Source organism: Manis javanica, chromosome 11, assembly GCF_040802235.1.
Source record: "Manis javanica isolate MJ-LG chromosome 11, MJ_LKY, whole genome shotgun sequence".
Classification (NCBI taxonomy): Eukaryota; Metazoa; Chordata; class Mammalia; order Pholidota; family Manidae; genus Manis; species Manis javanica.
The window spans coordinates 2,070,387-2,085,100 of NC_133166.1; the positions used below are offsets into that span (position 1 = coordinate 2,070,387).

The window sequence follows — 14,714 nt, forward strand, 5'->3', positions numbered from 1 at the left end:
AGCCAGATTTTCAAGGAAGGTCTTAATTTCAAATATTTTGCCTACTTATCCCTATAATATCATTTGATTCTTACAGTTTTCAAAATGTGCTTGCAGGAGATAGTGGTGGTGTTGAAAAAAATATGCTACAGGGAGTCCATTTTATTTTAGTATTGCCCAGAAGCCCAGAATGTAGGCAGACCTAATGGTTTATGTTCAGAAGGTCTCTTTCATTGTGCAAACACTTCAAAGTCTAGAACTTATATGTATTTGCACAGCCACTGAATGAAAATTCCAAAGAATCTCAATTTCTGTTTCTTTTCCAAGGGGAAGTGAAATGACATGAAATCAAAATTTGAAATATAAAATTGTTATGCATGTATAAGGCAAGGGTGTTGCTGTTTATATTATGATTTTCTTTCTTACCTCCCTCCTGCCCGCCTTCTCTTCCTACTGGTAATTTTCTCTCCTGCACATAGTCAAAGCCTATATTCATTTTGCTCACGAATTACTGGTTTTGCCTGCGAAAAGGCAGAGCACACTTAATATGCTCTTAGAACCATTTCTCATTTATCTACTCTGTTCACGAGTCATTGAGGTTATATTCATTTCAATTAGAGCAAAATAGTTTCTGGAGACAAAATTTATATAGAGAATACTGTGTATGAATTTGGACCAATGAGAGTGCAGTGATTTGTTAAAAGCAGCAAGGGTAGAGCTGATATGAAATATTTCAAATAACTGGCACCAAATCAATTACCAGTTTCCTCCAGGCAGGAGGAGGCTCACTTTTCATCTGACTTCCTCAGAACTGGGGAAGGAGAGTGGGAGGGTCTTTGTTTTTTCTGTGGTAAAGATTGCTGAGTGAATCCAGAGACACTCCATCTATTTAACGCTGGTGGATAGAGGGTGAAAGGGTGTGTCTACAGGAATTTCTGGTTAGGTGAAACTTGTCACATAAAATGACAATATATTATCCATGCTAACCATTTTGAGCAGCAGGCAAAATTCTAATATGAACCCAGATCCAACTCTGTGTTACTTAATCTAAGGCTCAGTTTACCCAGCTGGAAAGAAGGTTGATAAGACAGTGATTCGAAGTATCTTCCAATTCAATATAAAACCACAGTGTTAATGAAGAACAGCTAGGTTCTGAGTCAGTGCTTGTGAGTTTTTCCTTAAACGACCTGGCTTGAATGCAAGGATTTGGCTTAGTGGGAGGCTTGGAGGCATTTTCCCCACTTCAGGGTGAGAGGTCACCAAATCCTAGAAAAGCAGAGATCTAGTTTAATTCCCAATGTTAGAAATGAGAACACTGAGGCGAGATGAGAGACTATCTCCCTGAGGGATAGATTATGACTTACCCAAGGTCACACCGCGAGCATTCTCAGATGCAGGACTAGAAGCCACTCTCAGTAGTCATGTACTGTTGCCTAGGTTTGTTCATTCATTCATTCGACAAATGCTTACTGAAGGCTTGCTGTGTGCCAGGCACTCTGCTAAATGCTGCAGTGCAGTATGCATAGGACAGTGCACCTGTCCCGGAGCTTATGTTAGGAGGGAGACTTCTGACTGCCACCATTAACACCTGCTTCTTCCAGCAGTCTGGGTTTTGCAACCCTTGACTCTTGAGCAGAGGCATCTGCCCTTCTTGCCTTCTCTTTCTCGTCACTAATTCTCTATTCTTCTGCATTCTTTTCTTTTTTTTCTTCAGAGCCCCACCTTTGCTGGATTGCCCTGTGTCCCAGCAGTTAATGTCCAGACCCCTTCTAAGAATATTCCCCTTTGCAGTTTTATAGGGCACATCTTCATTTCTAAAGGCATAATCCTCCTTGTGGTTTCTTAATGGGGTGTCAGGGATTGGACCAAATAGTTGACCGGGGTAAGGAAAAATACTACAACTTCCTAAATAAAAATAAACCTTTTCCTCATAAAAAATTCTTATTTTAGCATGTGTATTATATATAATGTTAATAGTATTACATATTAGTACATATATAGTATCTGCATTGTTAGCATATTTACATTTATTTGTAAATTTATTTGTGCACGAACACTGTTTACTGATACTTGTGCACAAAGTTGGAAACCGTTTCTTTAGGAAACAACATTTGAGGACTGTACTCCATGAATATCTTGTACCTTGAGATGACACATCACGACTTTATGCATCAGGTGGTTCCACTTGGACTTCTTAAATATGGAAAGGTGTCCCGTGTCATGCTGCAGAAATGAACTCTGAGACTAAAAGACAGGAAGTTGTTGTTAGGGAAGTTGGAAAGTCAAGAAGAAATTAATAAATGAGCTGGCCAGTACATTCAGGAGCCTATTTGAGAAGAACAGTGCAAGATACCACCTGACCTCAAGCCAAGGTACCTTTATATTTCCCACATGCTGCATTCTTTCCCCACTTCTGTGCCTTTGTGCATGTGGTTCTCTCAGCCTCGAGCGCTCTCTGTGCCACTGTCAAGACCTTCCAGCGTGGAGTGGAAAGAAGTATGGTTTTTGGGGTCAGGTGGATTTGGGTTCTAAATAATTTTTTACTGCTTATGAACTGCACATCTCATGGCAGGTTACTTAGTAGCTCTGAACCTCAGCTCTTTATTTGATAAGCAAAGATAATACTTTACTCATGGACTGTTGGGCAACTTAAATATATGCCAAGTGTCTGGCTTACGCTAAGCATCAAGCAGATGTTTGTTTCCTAACGTCACTTTTTAAGGAATAAAGCAGATTGGTTTTTCAAGAAAAAAGTTAACATATAAAATTCTGGAATTAACATTGATGTTAATTTTTCATAAAACCTTCCCCAGCTGCAAACAATTCTTTCTGTTCTAGCAGCACACACTTGTCCTTCTTCTTGGCATCAGTGTCATTCTGTCATGTGGTAGGCTTAGTTGTTTGAATGACCATCTCCCCGACTGGATGACTTTTTTCCCAAGGCCAGGGACTAGGTGCATTTCTCTTCATGTCTATGCTGGAGTGTTGTGCTCACAGAAGGCCATGCTCAGAGATTCATACTTCATTCAACAAAGATTTATCAAATGCCTTGTTATTGATATATAACCTGTCACTGGTTATCATTCATGGCAGAATCCATATGTCTTTATTCTCATACAATAAGATGTACTTATATTATCATATAATAAGATGTGCTCTGCTCTTGAAGAATTCATGCTCTGATGCATGGGTAAATGTTGATGGGTAAGTGGATGAAAGATAAAGTGTTATATGGCTGAGAACAGGACTTCAGTTACTGAACCTGTGTGGCTGAAAGTGGGCTGAGGAGACACTATCATGAATTAAATCTTTTTCCACTGCCAGTCACTAAGCTAGGTGTTCTGCATATTAACTTGTTTAGTCGTCCTCAGAATATTCCCATAAAAAATTTGTTATCCTCATTTTACAGGCTAGGGAACTGGGGTGCAGTAAGGTTTGGTAACTGCTGGTGTCAAACACTAATGATTAGCTTGCCAAAAGTGTCAGGCAGAAGCTGACACCAAACTAAAGAGAGATGGAAAATTCTGAGCCTTAAGAAGCTATTGCCTAGATTCTTGCTTACCTGAGAAACTGTGAGAAGAAGGGAAATAAATATTGTGATAGGCCAGCCAGTGCCAAAATGCCACAGCATAAACCAAGCCAGAGTTTCCAAAATCAATATCTGGGCAAAGTGAAGGAAGAAGAACATCAGATTGGCCTTGAACATGTTCATAGTCTCTAATGTTCTCCGCAATTCTTGGAAGTCTTCCACCAACTCGGACTGTGAAATAAATATTCAAGGAAGGAATTAGTTTCTTCAGGGCAAAGGGAACACATATCTATTAGCAGTACAGTTCACAAAGTGTTTCTATGGCATCAGCTGCCCAGTATAGGTAAAGGTCTCCTTCATGAAAGACGATGATCATAGAAAAATATAGTCCACTTAGATTAGCTCAGAGGATGAATTTCCTGTGAGCTGCTCAATGGATCCCCAGAAACAAGACTGGGTCCCTGCTGCATTAGTGTGTGTCTGCTATTTGGAGGGGTCCTGGCCCCGTATATGTATACCGTGCATATGTACACGTGTGTGTATGTACCAGCTTGCCACTTCTCCCAGTACAAGGGCGCGGAGAAACATCTCTTAACTTTATGACTACAGTGAGTTTGAAACCAGGCCAGTTGAGCAGTGACCAAGGTATAAGAAAGAGAACAGAATTTTCCAGATATAATAAAGGAAAGAAATTTGAAATAGAAAAAGAAAGAAGCTGTGAACATATTTCTAGAAGCCAAAATTTTCACTTCAAAATTCACTGATTCTTAAAAAGTCCATTGCCTGGGAAAAGTCTGGGTGGGTTTGTCTCTTAAGCCTCTATCACCTTGGAATTCTGGTGGCCATAGGTAATTTTAATAGGTCACCTCAAGAGTATCTCCCAGCCTGGTTATCTTTTCCAACCCATTTATTGTACAGGATAGAAGGTCACCAAAGCCCAGAAGAGTGACTGGTCTGAAATCCTCAGCAAGTCAGTGACAGACACTGGACTTCCTGACATCAGTTCTGTGCTGAAACACTTATTCTCTATAACATACATCTGAAAAAAAAAACCTATATACTGATCTCTCTCTATATATCTGTCTATATATAGATATATCTGAGTATCCACATAAATGTACTAAAAAAATTTATGGTAGACCTTTACCCCCAGAGACCAACACTCATCGATAACAAACGATTGTCTTATATCTCTCAGCCATTAGTGGGATTTTCTTTTCCTATGAGAAAATTTTTAGGAAAGACAATTAAACTCTGTATTAACTTCCCTTTTTAACTGAGGGCCTCCTGCCCTAAATGATGGGGACATATCTGGAGGTTTGTTAATTACTAGTTCCACCACTGAGCTCATAATGATAGTATCTAAAATTCATTGAGCGCTTAGTGTGTTCCAGACACTTTCCTAAGCACTTTAAATGCCTTTACTCTTTCAATAATCCCCCAATAACTTATGGGAGAGATTGGTGTTATTTTTGATGCTATTTTACAGAGAGAGAAAAACTATGCTGCAGAGAGATTTGGAAACAGGCCCAAACTCAGGCAGCTGGAAAGTGGCAGGGCTGGGCTGTGAGTCTAAGCTGCCCACCCCCAGAGCCCACTCTTTTAAATACAGAGCTGTGCTTCCTGGCACACAGCCTTGCGGGATGCCCGTGGACCTAAGGAGTGAGTCTAAGTGTTCAACTGAGGTCTGCATTTAACCATTTCTGTGTCCTCAGATTCCTCCTGTCCCTCTGGGAGTCTGTGTCCTCATTTCCTAAAGTGGAAATATAATCCTTACTCTATCTGCCTCATGGTGATCTATGGGTCAGCACTTTGTACAAATTATTTCAAAAGAATTATACAAATGAAAGCTGTTAAAAAAATAAATTGCAATGAAATGAAAGGCTCAGTATTAGTTAAAATCCCCCTAAGCTTTATGTAAAACCATCCTAGTGAGCTTTTAGTTTTCTAGAGACCCTGTCCTTAGGGAAATGGTATTGCAGGTAGCCACAGTATTAGATATAGAAAGAGTAGAGATCTTCCTTGGGAATACCTAAAGGGTTGGGGACAAAAGGTAGTGACTTGGAGTCCCAGCTCTCTGACACATGAACTGTGGGACTTTCAGAAAGGTATTTATTCTCTCTGGACTACAACTTCTCCAAGTGTAAAAAGGGCTGTAGTTAGGATGTGTCATATCTTTCATCCAACAGCTATTTATGGAGTTCCAATCATGTGTCTGATCCTGTGCAGGTGGGTACTAAGGATACAGGGATAAGCAAAATAAACATACTCCCTGTTCTTATGGAAATCAGGCTGGCAGGGAGCATAGACATAGACATTGAGCAAATAATAATACAAGCAGTCATTGGAAAAAAAAAACGTGTGAACTGCCTGGCATGAAGTAGGTACTTATAGACATGGGATTACTGTTGGTACAGGGTCCTAAACTCCATTGCTTTGTTTTATAGAGGTTTAAGAGGTCTGAGAGTCTAAGGAGGATGTTTTGAAATATGCAGAATTTATTCATTCATGCTGTTGTAGCATGATGACTGGTTTCCACAGAAAATGACAAGTTGGCCCTGAAATATACCTTGTCCCCATCCCTCCACATGCTCTTGAGTGCTGAGACCTCACTCTCACTCACATTTTTGTGTCTCTCCTGGCTGGGTTCTTCTGGGGCAAGCTCTCCGATGAGCAGTGGCTTGAGGTACAATTTCACAATGTCTAGCTCCAGGTGCATGGCTCTGAAGACATCCTGTAAATCAGAGAGAATTTTTAGAGGACTAGAAGGGACATACTTATCTGTAGATTATTCTCCTTCCTTACCTCATCCTGAACCAGCACAGACTCCGTTACAGAGGATTTGCTTCTAATGCTAGGTTGATACTCCAAGTTGAATGATCAAAATCACCCTTGGAAATCCTCTGTGAAAGTCTCATGCTGGAGATCTACCTGCTGAATGCACTGCTTCACTAGGTAAGTCCAGGGCAGCCAGGTTTTCCCCAAGCATTGGAAGAGATCAGTTTATTTTATTGAGCACCAGAACAAATAGTTGACTTGAGCTAATGAACCATGATTAATCTTTAAATTCCAACATTAGGCTTGGTGGGGAAGTCGCTCATACTATCTGAGGCATGCAGCCACCAAGACCGGTGGGCAAATCACATCGCCCAGCAAAGTCTCCTTCTTGGTTCTTGGCCAAGACCCAGGGGAATGAGGCCCTTGAATTCAGTTATTTCTCAAGAAATACAGGTTAAAGTTGATAATGGTAGCTAGAGACAAATGCAGGAGAGAGTGTGGGAGCACAACCTTTGAGCTCCAGGCTATCTAAAGTAGCATACTCTTGGCCAAGTGTGTTACTGAAGGAGTCTCACCACTCTTCTCCAGAAATGATAGGCAGTCTGCCCAGGCTTGGGACAGCCAGGCAGAATTGAGCTGACCATCTATATTTTTCCTCATTTCAGGTCCAGGTTAGATAGCAAATGCAAGGGGCTCTGAGAAACACAGTGGTTGCTGTATCCACTGTGGAAGTAAGAGATACTCTCTTCCCTATTGTATTTAAACAGTTTTTAGGGAAAGAGGATTCTCTGAGGAAGGTGCTGGACTTCCTTCTCTTAAGGCTTTGGGGATGGGAGTGATTAGAAATGAAGAAATATAACTACAGTTGTGACTTGAATACATAGAAGCCATACACATTACTCTGAAGTACTGGCATTGCCCAACGCTGATTAAGAAAAGACCTACTTTCTTACATCTAATTTCTGCCTTCACTACTTAGTAGTTGTGTAATGATGGACAAGCCTCTTGACCTGTCCATACTTCTATTTTCTCTAACAAGGGGGTAATGATAATAGCTACTCAATTCATAAAGTCATTTTAAGGATCAAGTGAATTAATTAGAATCTGATTGGCATATAGTAAAATTTCAATACATACTAGCTTTCTTATATGTACTACTTCCAGCGATAAGAACTTACTACTTACCTTTTCTTTCATATAGCAATTCGCAGATTTTATTCTTAAACTCCAATGCCTAATGTGGTATGAACTCCAAATTATTTTAGTGATATAATGAATCCTTCATCTTCAAATTGTAAAGCAACTTTAGATATATCCAAGATAAGCCTATTTATAAGAAGCTGCTTATACAATGAATAAATTATAAGGATGCAATGTCAACTCTTTTGATCTACTTCCCCTAAAGGTCTCTAGATAAAATGATGCAAAAAGGACTTTGTATTTGCCAGAACCAGTTCAGGTGCTTCTGTCTATTCTGTTTCTGCGTATTTCTTCTGATCCCCTTGGTGAACTACATGATTTAAAAGGTATGTTTTAATTGTCCCATTCTGTGAGTCTAAAACTGAGTTCCCCTAATGATGAAGAGAGTCTTCCAGTGATGAAGATGGAGATTAAAGTATTTCAGGATGATCTGTACTAAAATAATCCTATGTTCTGCTTGTTGTTTGGAGCAGATTAGGATCAAAAACATTTAGCTCGATCAAGACCAGAGTGTAGAAGAAGGGTAAACAATTGAAATTTCACCTACTGTGAGTGGTTATCCGGAGTCCTGGAACAGTGTGCTGACAAAATATTCTTCTGGGTTCATTGTTTCTTCTGATCCCCAGCAAGACTCACAAGTCAATACTGTCCTAACAGATACTGAAGACCTACAGGATTTTCCAGAATAGCAAGCATTGCCCTGCTCTGTGGAACTCTTTTCATTGTTTTGATGGGCAGTACAGCCAAGGAGCTTAGGTAGTCTTAGAATATAAAAGAATTTTATAATGGAGTCTGGGTACTAAGTTGTGAAATCTTCTTGAAAGACCTGCAAATACAGGTTCTTTTATCAAAATTCTTGGGCAAGTATGTTCCTGCTGAAGGAAGGAAAGGGGGAAAATGAAGGGGAGGAGGGACAGTGTTTACATTTATTGCATGCATTCTATGTACAAGCTGCTCTATGGGCCAACTCATCATCATCACCTTAGTTCTATGGTTGTTATATTTCCATGGCTTCTGTTGTCAAAATAAAGATGTCAAGTCTCAGAGGGGAGAAATGTCTTGTCCAAAAAGCCACAGTAAATAGTAGAGCCAGCATTTGAACTCAGAGCTCTGTGACTGTAAGTCCATGAAGCCATGAGGGTTCATGCCAGCCTGAACATGTATAATTCTTTTCTGAAAGGCCTCTCAAGAGAGAAGCAATGCCAGGTTTTTTTGGATATGGTAAAATCATTCTGTATCTGCTGGGCAGAGAGTAATGGTATCTCCCCACCTTAGCTTTTAGTCACATGAATTGCTCTACCTCTGGCTCCAACCTACCTCTCCAGGATTACTGTTCACCATACCCTTGATGCATGTTCTTGTCCACTGCATCTCTCCCTGTTCAGGGAACACTCCACACTTCTCCATGGTTCTGAAGCTTTGCACAAACTGTTCGCTTTGCCTTGAGTGCCCTCCTCCACTTTTTCTACTTGAAACTCCTCCTCACCCTCCAAGATCCAGATTAAATATTTCCTCTCCTCACTCACTCAGAAAAGTTATTTATGATCTCCTCTGGGCTTCTGTGACACTTTGTTCCAGCTTTTCAAGTCATGCTGTAATGAACTGTGTACTAGTCCCCTCCCTAATGGTCTTGGACTTGTTTTAATTGAGGTATGATTGACATTATATTAGTTTCAGGTGTAAAACATAATGATTCAATATTTGTATACATTGCAAAATAATCATCACAATAAGTCTCATTAACATCTGTCACCTTACATAATTACCCCAATTTTTTGTTCTTATGATGATAACTTTTAATTCTTCTCTTAGCAGCTTTCAGATATGTGATAGAGTAGCTAACTACAGTCAAAATGCTGCACATTACATCCCCAAAGCTTATGTATTTTATAACTGGAAGTTTGTACTTTTGACTCTTTTTTCATCCATTCTTTCCCCTGCCCCCAACTCTGGCAACCAGCTGTCTGTTCTTTATGACTATGAGCTTGGTTTTGTGTTTTTTTAGATCTGCATATAAGTGACATCATATAGCATTTGTGTTTCTCTGTCTGACTTATTTCACTTAGCGTAATGCTGTCAAGATGCATGCAGGTTGTCACAAATGGCAAGAGTTCATTCTTTTTTATGACTGAGTAATATTCCATTGTGTGTGCACGCGTGTGTGTGTGTGTGTGTACACATTCATATATATATATATACACACACACACAGGATGGAATATATATATGTATGTATGTGTGTGTGTGTATATATATATACATATGTATGTGTGTGTATGTGTGTGTGTGTGTGTGTGTGTGTGTGTTGGACATTAAGGTTGTTTCCATATCTGAGCTATTGTAAAGAATGCTGCAACGAACATGGGTTAGTTAGTTCTTTTTGAGTTAATGTTTTTGTATTCTTCTGATAAATACTCAGAATTAGATTTCTGGATCATATGGTAGTTTTATTTTTAATTTTTTAAGGATCCTCCATATTGTTTTCCATAGTGGCTGCACTGAGTTCCAGTCCTACCAACAGTGCACGAGGGTTCCCTGTTTTCCACATCCTCACTAACACTTGTTATTCCTTGTCTTTTTGGTAGTAGCCATTCTAACAGGTGTGTGGTGACATCTCACTGTGGTTTTGATTTGTATTTTCCTGATGATTAGTGATGTTGAGTGTCTTTTCATGTACCTCTTGGCCATCTGTATGTCTTCTTTGGAAAAATGTCTGTTCAGATCTTCTACCCATTTTTAAATTGAATTGCTTGTTTCTTTTACTATTGAATTGTATGAGTTCTTTATATATTTCAGGTATTTCCTCCTTATGAGGTTTCAGATTAGCAAATATTTTCTCCTATTCAGTAGATTGCCTTTTCATTTCACGGATGGTCCCTTTGCACAGCAAAGGTATGTACTTTAGTTGGATACAGTCCCACTTGTTTACTTTTGTTTTTGTTGCTTTCGCTTTTGGTGTCATATTAAAAAAAAAACCATCACCAGGACCTATGTCAGGGAGCTTACTGCTTAGGTGCTCTCCAAGAGTTTTATGGTTTCCAGTCTTAAGTTCAAGTTTTTAATCCATTTTAAGTCAATTTTAATGTATGGTGTTAGACTGTGTTCCAGTTTCATTCTTTTTTATGTGGCTGTCCATTTTCCCAATACAATTTATTGAAGAGAATATCTTTTCCCCTGTGAATATTCTTGGACCCTTTGTTATAAATTGTGGCCTCATATATGTGGGTTTATTTCTGAGCTCTCTGTTCTGTTCCATTGGTCTATGTGGCTGTTTTTATGCCAGTACCATACTGTTTTTGTTAGTGTAATATAGTAATATTTTATTTTTTTTGTATTTATAATACATACTTATAATGCAGTTATATTACTTTATAAACTATATGTAATAGTCTGAAATCAGGGAGTGTGATACCTCCAGCTTTGCTCTTCTTTCTCAAGATTGCTATTTGGGGTCTTTGTGGTTCTATACAAGTTTTAGGATTGTTTGTTCTATTTCTGTGAATAATCCCATGAAAATTTTGTTAAGGTTTGCACTGAGTCTGTAGATTGCTTCAGGAAGTATGGGCATTTTAACAATATTAATTATTTCAATCCATGAACACAGGATATCTCCCCATTTATTTTTCTTCAATTTCCTTCATTAATGTCTTATAGTTTTCAGTGTACAGGTCTTTCAACTCCTTGGATAAACTTATTCCTAGGTATTTTAAACTTTTTTGAAGACCGGGACCATGTAGTATTGGTTAAATTGTACCTACCATCTATTACTGTGCCAGAAATATAGATAGGATCAACGGATGCTGGATGAATAAGGGAAAAATTGAATGAATAGATGGATATAGGATTTTTCTAATCAGGAGAAGGTTTGTAGCATCCAAGTATTGAGCTCATAGGATACAGATCTTAAGCACCACTGCCTCTTCTCTACCCTCAGCATCTCTAGTTTCTGGCCTTTTTGCTACGTTAGCATCTCCCATTTTCATCTGTTAGTTTTTGACTCCCTTCTTGACCATCACCTTTACTCCTTAGTCTTTTCATAAATCTATACCAAGGCTCATCTCAAAGCCACTTATTTCCAAAAAAGGATCAATACAGGAACTATGTGATCATCACTTTGCTCTCACAGACAGCTTGGAAATCCTGCTAATATTGTGCTGTTATTTAATAGGGATGGAGAGATGTGCTCTACTGTAAAAGCAGTATGATCCTAATGGGTGAAAAAAGTGTGTAAAATCAGAAGGCCTAAGATGAATCCTGCCTTTACACTAAGTACTATCTTCAGGTTGTACCCTGCATGAAGGCACCTGGCCAAGAGGGTGTGTTTAGGCTGAAATACAGTGTGTACTCTGCCAAACCTTGTGCTGGAACCACCCGAAGAGTGCACCTTCCTAATTCACACTAAGGCACAGTACAAGGTAGCAGGGGAGGATGCAGTTTTATATTGTTCAAATTACCTAATTACTAAGCCTCAGTCTTTTTAAAATGTGGATTAAAATACCATGCAGCCTGCCCAGTGGGCTTGTTAATTACTTCATTCAGTTATTCAGTCATTCTAAAACCTCACTGAGGATCTAGCTGAGCATCTAAGAGCTTAGGCTTTGGACTCAGACATCAATAAATGACCACATTTTTATATTATTATTATTTATATCTTCTGAGGTGTGTTGACATTTCCCAAAATTCAGAAAACAGCATTAGCAAATATATTTATATACTCAAAAAGCAAGCTAACTGGAACATAGACCTCAGAAAAGCTCACCAGGATATACAATACCCAACTACAGATACTCATTCCTTCATCTTTGCATAATTTCTCCTATGCTCGTCTCTGTTGGCCCTCATCTGTTCCAAGGCAATGGTGAGAACAAGTCTCCTCATATATTGGGAAGGACATGAGCTGTAAACAGGCCGAATCCTGGGGAGAATGCAGTCTTTGCCCTTGATCGTGGAGAGAGCCATTTTGGACCGGAGAATGTTCTCATGAAGTCACCCAGATTCCCCTTCACCCACAGGAAGAGGCGGAGGTTGTTTTTCCATGGCAACTCATTCTATTGTTTGAGGACCTTCATCATTTGAAAGCTTTTCCTTATCCTGAGATACTTCTCTGTGATACTTTCAGCTGAGATCCAGCCTGAACTCTCTGTCCTCACTTTTCCTCCCAGACTGGCTCTTCTGCCTGGCTTCCCTATCCTGTAATGGGTATCACCACCTAGTTACCTAAGCCAGACCCATCCGTCAGTGTAGATTCCTCTGTCCTCTTTACTCTTCCAGCCACTCATCAAAATCATAAATCATGTCTGTGAGAAGACGTTGGCACCCATCCCCTCTTCTCCGTTCCTGTTGTCAGCACCTTGTTTAGGCCCTCAGCGTATTTCCTGGACTCCTGCCTTCTTTTTGACCAGCACTTGTTGGGTTCATCTTTCCCTTACCTGCCAGGCTGGCCTTTCTGAAAGATAAAGTCTCCTTATGGCCCATTTTCACCTGTTGGCCCTTCAGCCCTTTTCTCTCTACACCTCCACCAATTTTTCAACTTGAATCATCATTCAAATTAGAATTGGGTTATTTAAGAAATTTTGACAACCCAGAGAAGAAGCAGTTAGTGCTGGGTATTGCTTTCCTTTCCTAGTAACTTAGAAATCCTGGTTGATTTGTTGTGATGATTGCGGGTCAGGAGGGATGCTGTGCTAGACAAGGGTCATTATGTGCAAAGGAAGGAGAGAAGACAGACAGCGAGAGCAAAATACAGACTCCATAACTCTCCACTCATGACCCTTTCTCCTTTGTCTTCTCTTTTGTCTTCCACTCCTTCTCCTCTTTCATATTCTCCTTCACCTTCACCTCATCTCTTTCTTACACCATGATAATGACTGACGTTAATTGAGCACATACTATTTGCCAATACTGGCTAAGTAGAGGCAGTGGCTAAGCTGGGATGCCCATTCAGGCTGGGTGCTTACTCATGACATGAATCACATCTGTACTCCACCTCTGTCCACCTCCTGTCTTTCTCCTGCTCTGGCCTTGCCTCTGCTGACTCCACACAACCCTTATGGAGTTGCATACATCTCCACTCTCTTCCACATTGCATTCCTCCAAAGAGTTGAAACAAACCTTGCTGTATTTACTCTAAGTTTTCGCCATCCCTTCCCTATAGTAGTGGCCTTTGACTCTCAGAAAGAACTTGAGTTTCTCAGTGTCCTTCTTAGAGTGTGGTGTTCAGAAATAAGGAATGGGCTGACTGGCACAGATGATAATCAGCCTGCTTTGTTTGTTTCGAACATGCTGCTCATGTGTCTGCATTATAAGATTGCATTTACTTCTTTCGTGGAGCCTGGAACATATTATGGCCTTCTATAAAACCTGTGGCTATTTTATTCATAAGCCCCTCCTGTCTTCAAATGCTTTGTAATCCTCATTTTAGTGATTGAAAAATAGCCCGTCATATGGCTATATTGTAATCTATATAATCATATCTTTGTGGATGTATGGGTTTTTCTGGCTTTTCCCAAGTGAGCTCTTCCAGGTGAATATACCTGTGCCATTAGTTTAAAATCATATAGTTTGAAAATCAGATAACTCATATGCACAATAACCAGAGCTGATGTACCAATTTTGTTTTATAGGTTTATTTTTCTTAGTGAAGTTCTTTGGAGAAATTTACAACCCATCTCAGAAGAACTAAGTAATAATAAAATGCAAGTACTGCCGCTTTTTGAGTATTTAATCTGTGCCAAGCACTACAGAAAGCACTTTATCTCCACAGACTTTCACAATAGTACTAACATGAAGGTATTATTTCTACTTTCTACATAAGGGAGATGAGACTCCAAGAGTTTCAGCAACCTTCTTAGGACATTCTTAGTAAGTGGTAGAGACCAGATACAAACTAGACCTGTTCTATTTCCAAACCTGTGCTCTTAATCATCAGTCTGTACCCCTAAGGAAGGTTTCACAATGACTACATGAATGAATGAATTAATGACAGACTACTTAGGTATCATTATTTACCTTGGATGAGGAGGATGGAGTTGGAGAAGAGTTTCTCTGTAAATAAGAAAAAGGAGTCCCTACTGGGCAGGGGCAGCCACAGGTCCAGGGCTGGTACCCAGAGACCATACTTTGGTCCACATTTACCTTTCAGGGCACAGCTTACAAACATCTCTTAAATTTGGAGAGGGAGCATTTGACCTCAAGTCCTCCCCCTTTATGTTCTATGCTCTTTTATTAGA

At 39.7% G+C, this 14,714-nt stretch overlaps 1 protein-coding gene across 2 annotated transcripts in view; it reads right to left on the reverse strand.

The window, feature by feature from the left end:
* Positions 1–14,714, reverse strand: part of LOC108409789 (fatty acid desaturase 2-like protein FADS2B) — a 31,873-nt gene that overhangs the window by 14,164 nt on the left and 2,995 nt on the right. For both annotated transcript variants that reach the window (XR_001856310.3, XM_017680534.3), the window contains exons 2-4: positions 6,132–6,242; positions 3,542–3,739; positions 2,122–2,223 (exon numbers count right to left, since the gene is read on the reverse strand). Coding sequence is in view for 1 of the 2 variants with exons in the window: in XM_017680534.3 (XP_017536023.3) it covers positions 2,122–2,223; positions 3,542–3,739; positions 6,132–6,242 (411 nt within the window). In the remaining variant the exon portion in view is untranslated. The remainder of the gene's footprint in view (positions 1–2,121; positions 2,224–3,541; positions 3,740–6,131; positions 6,243–14,714) is intronic.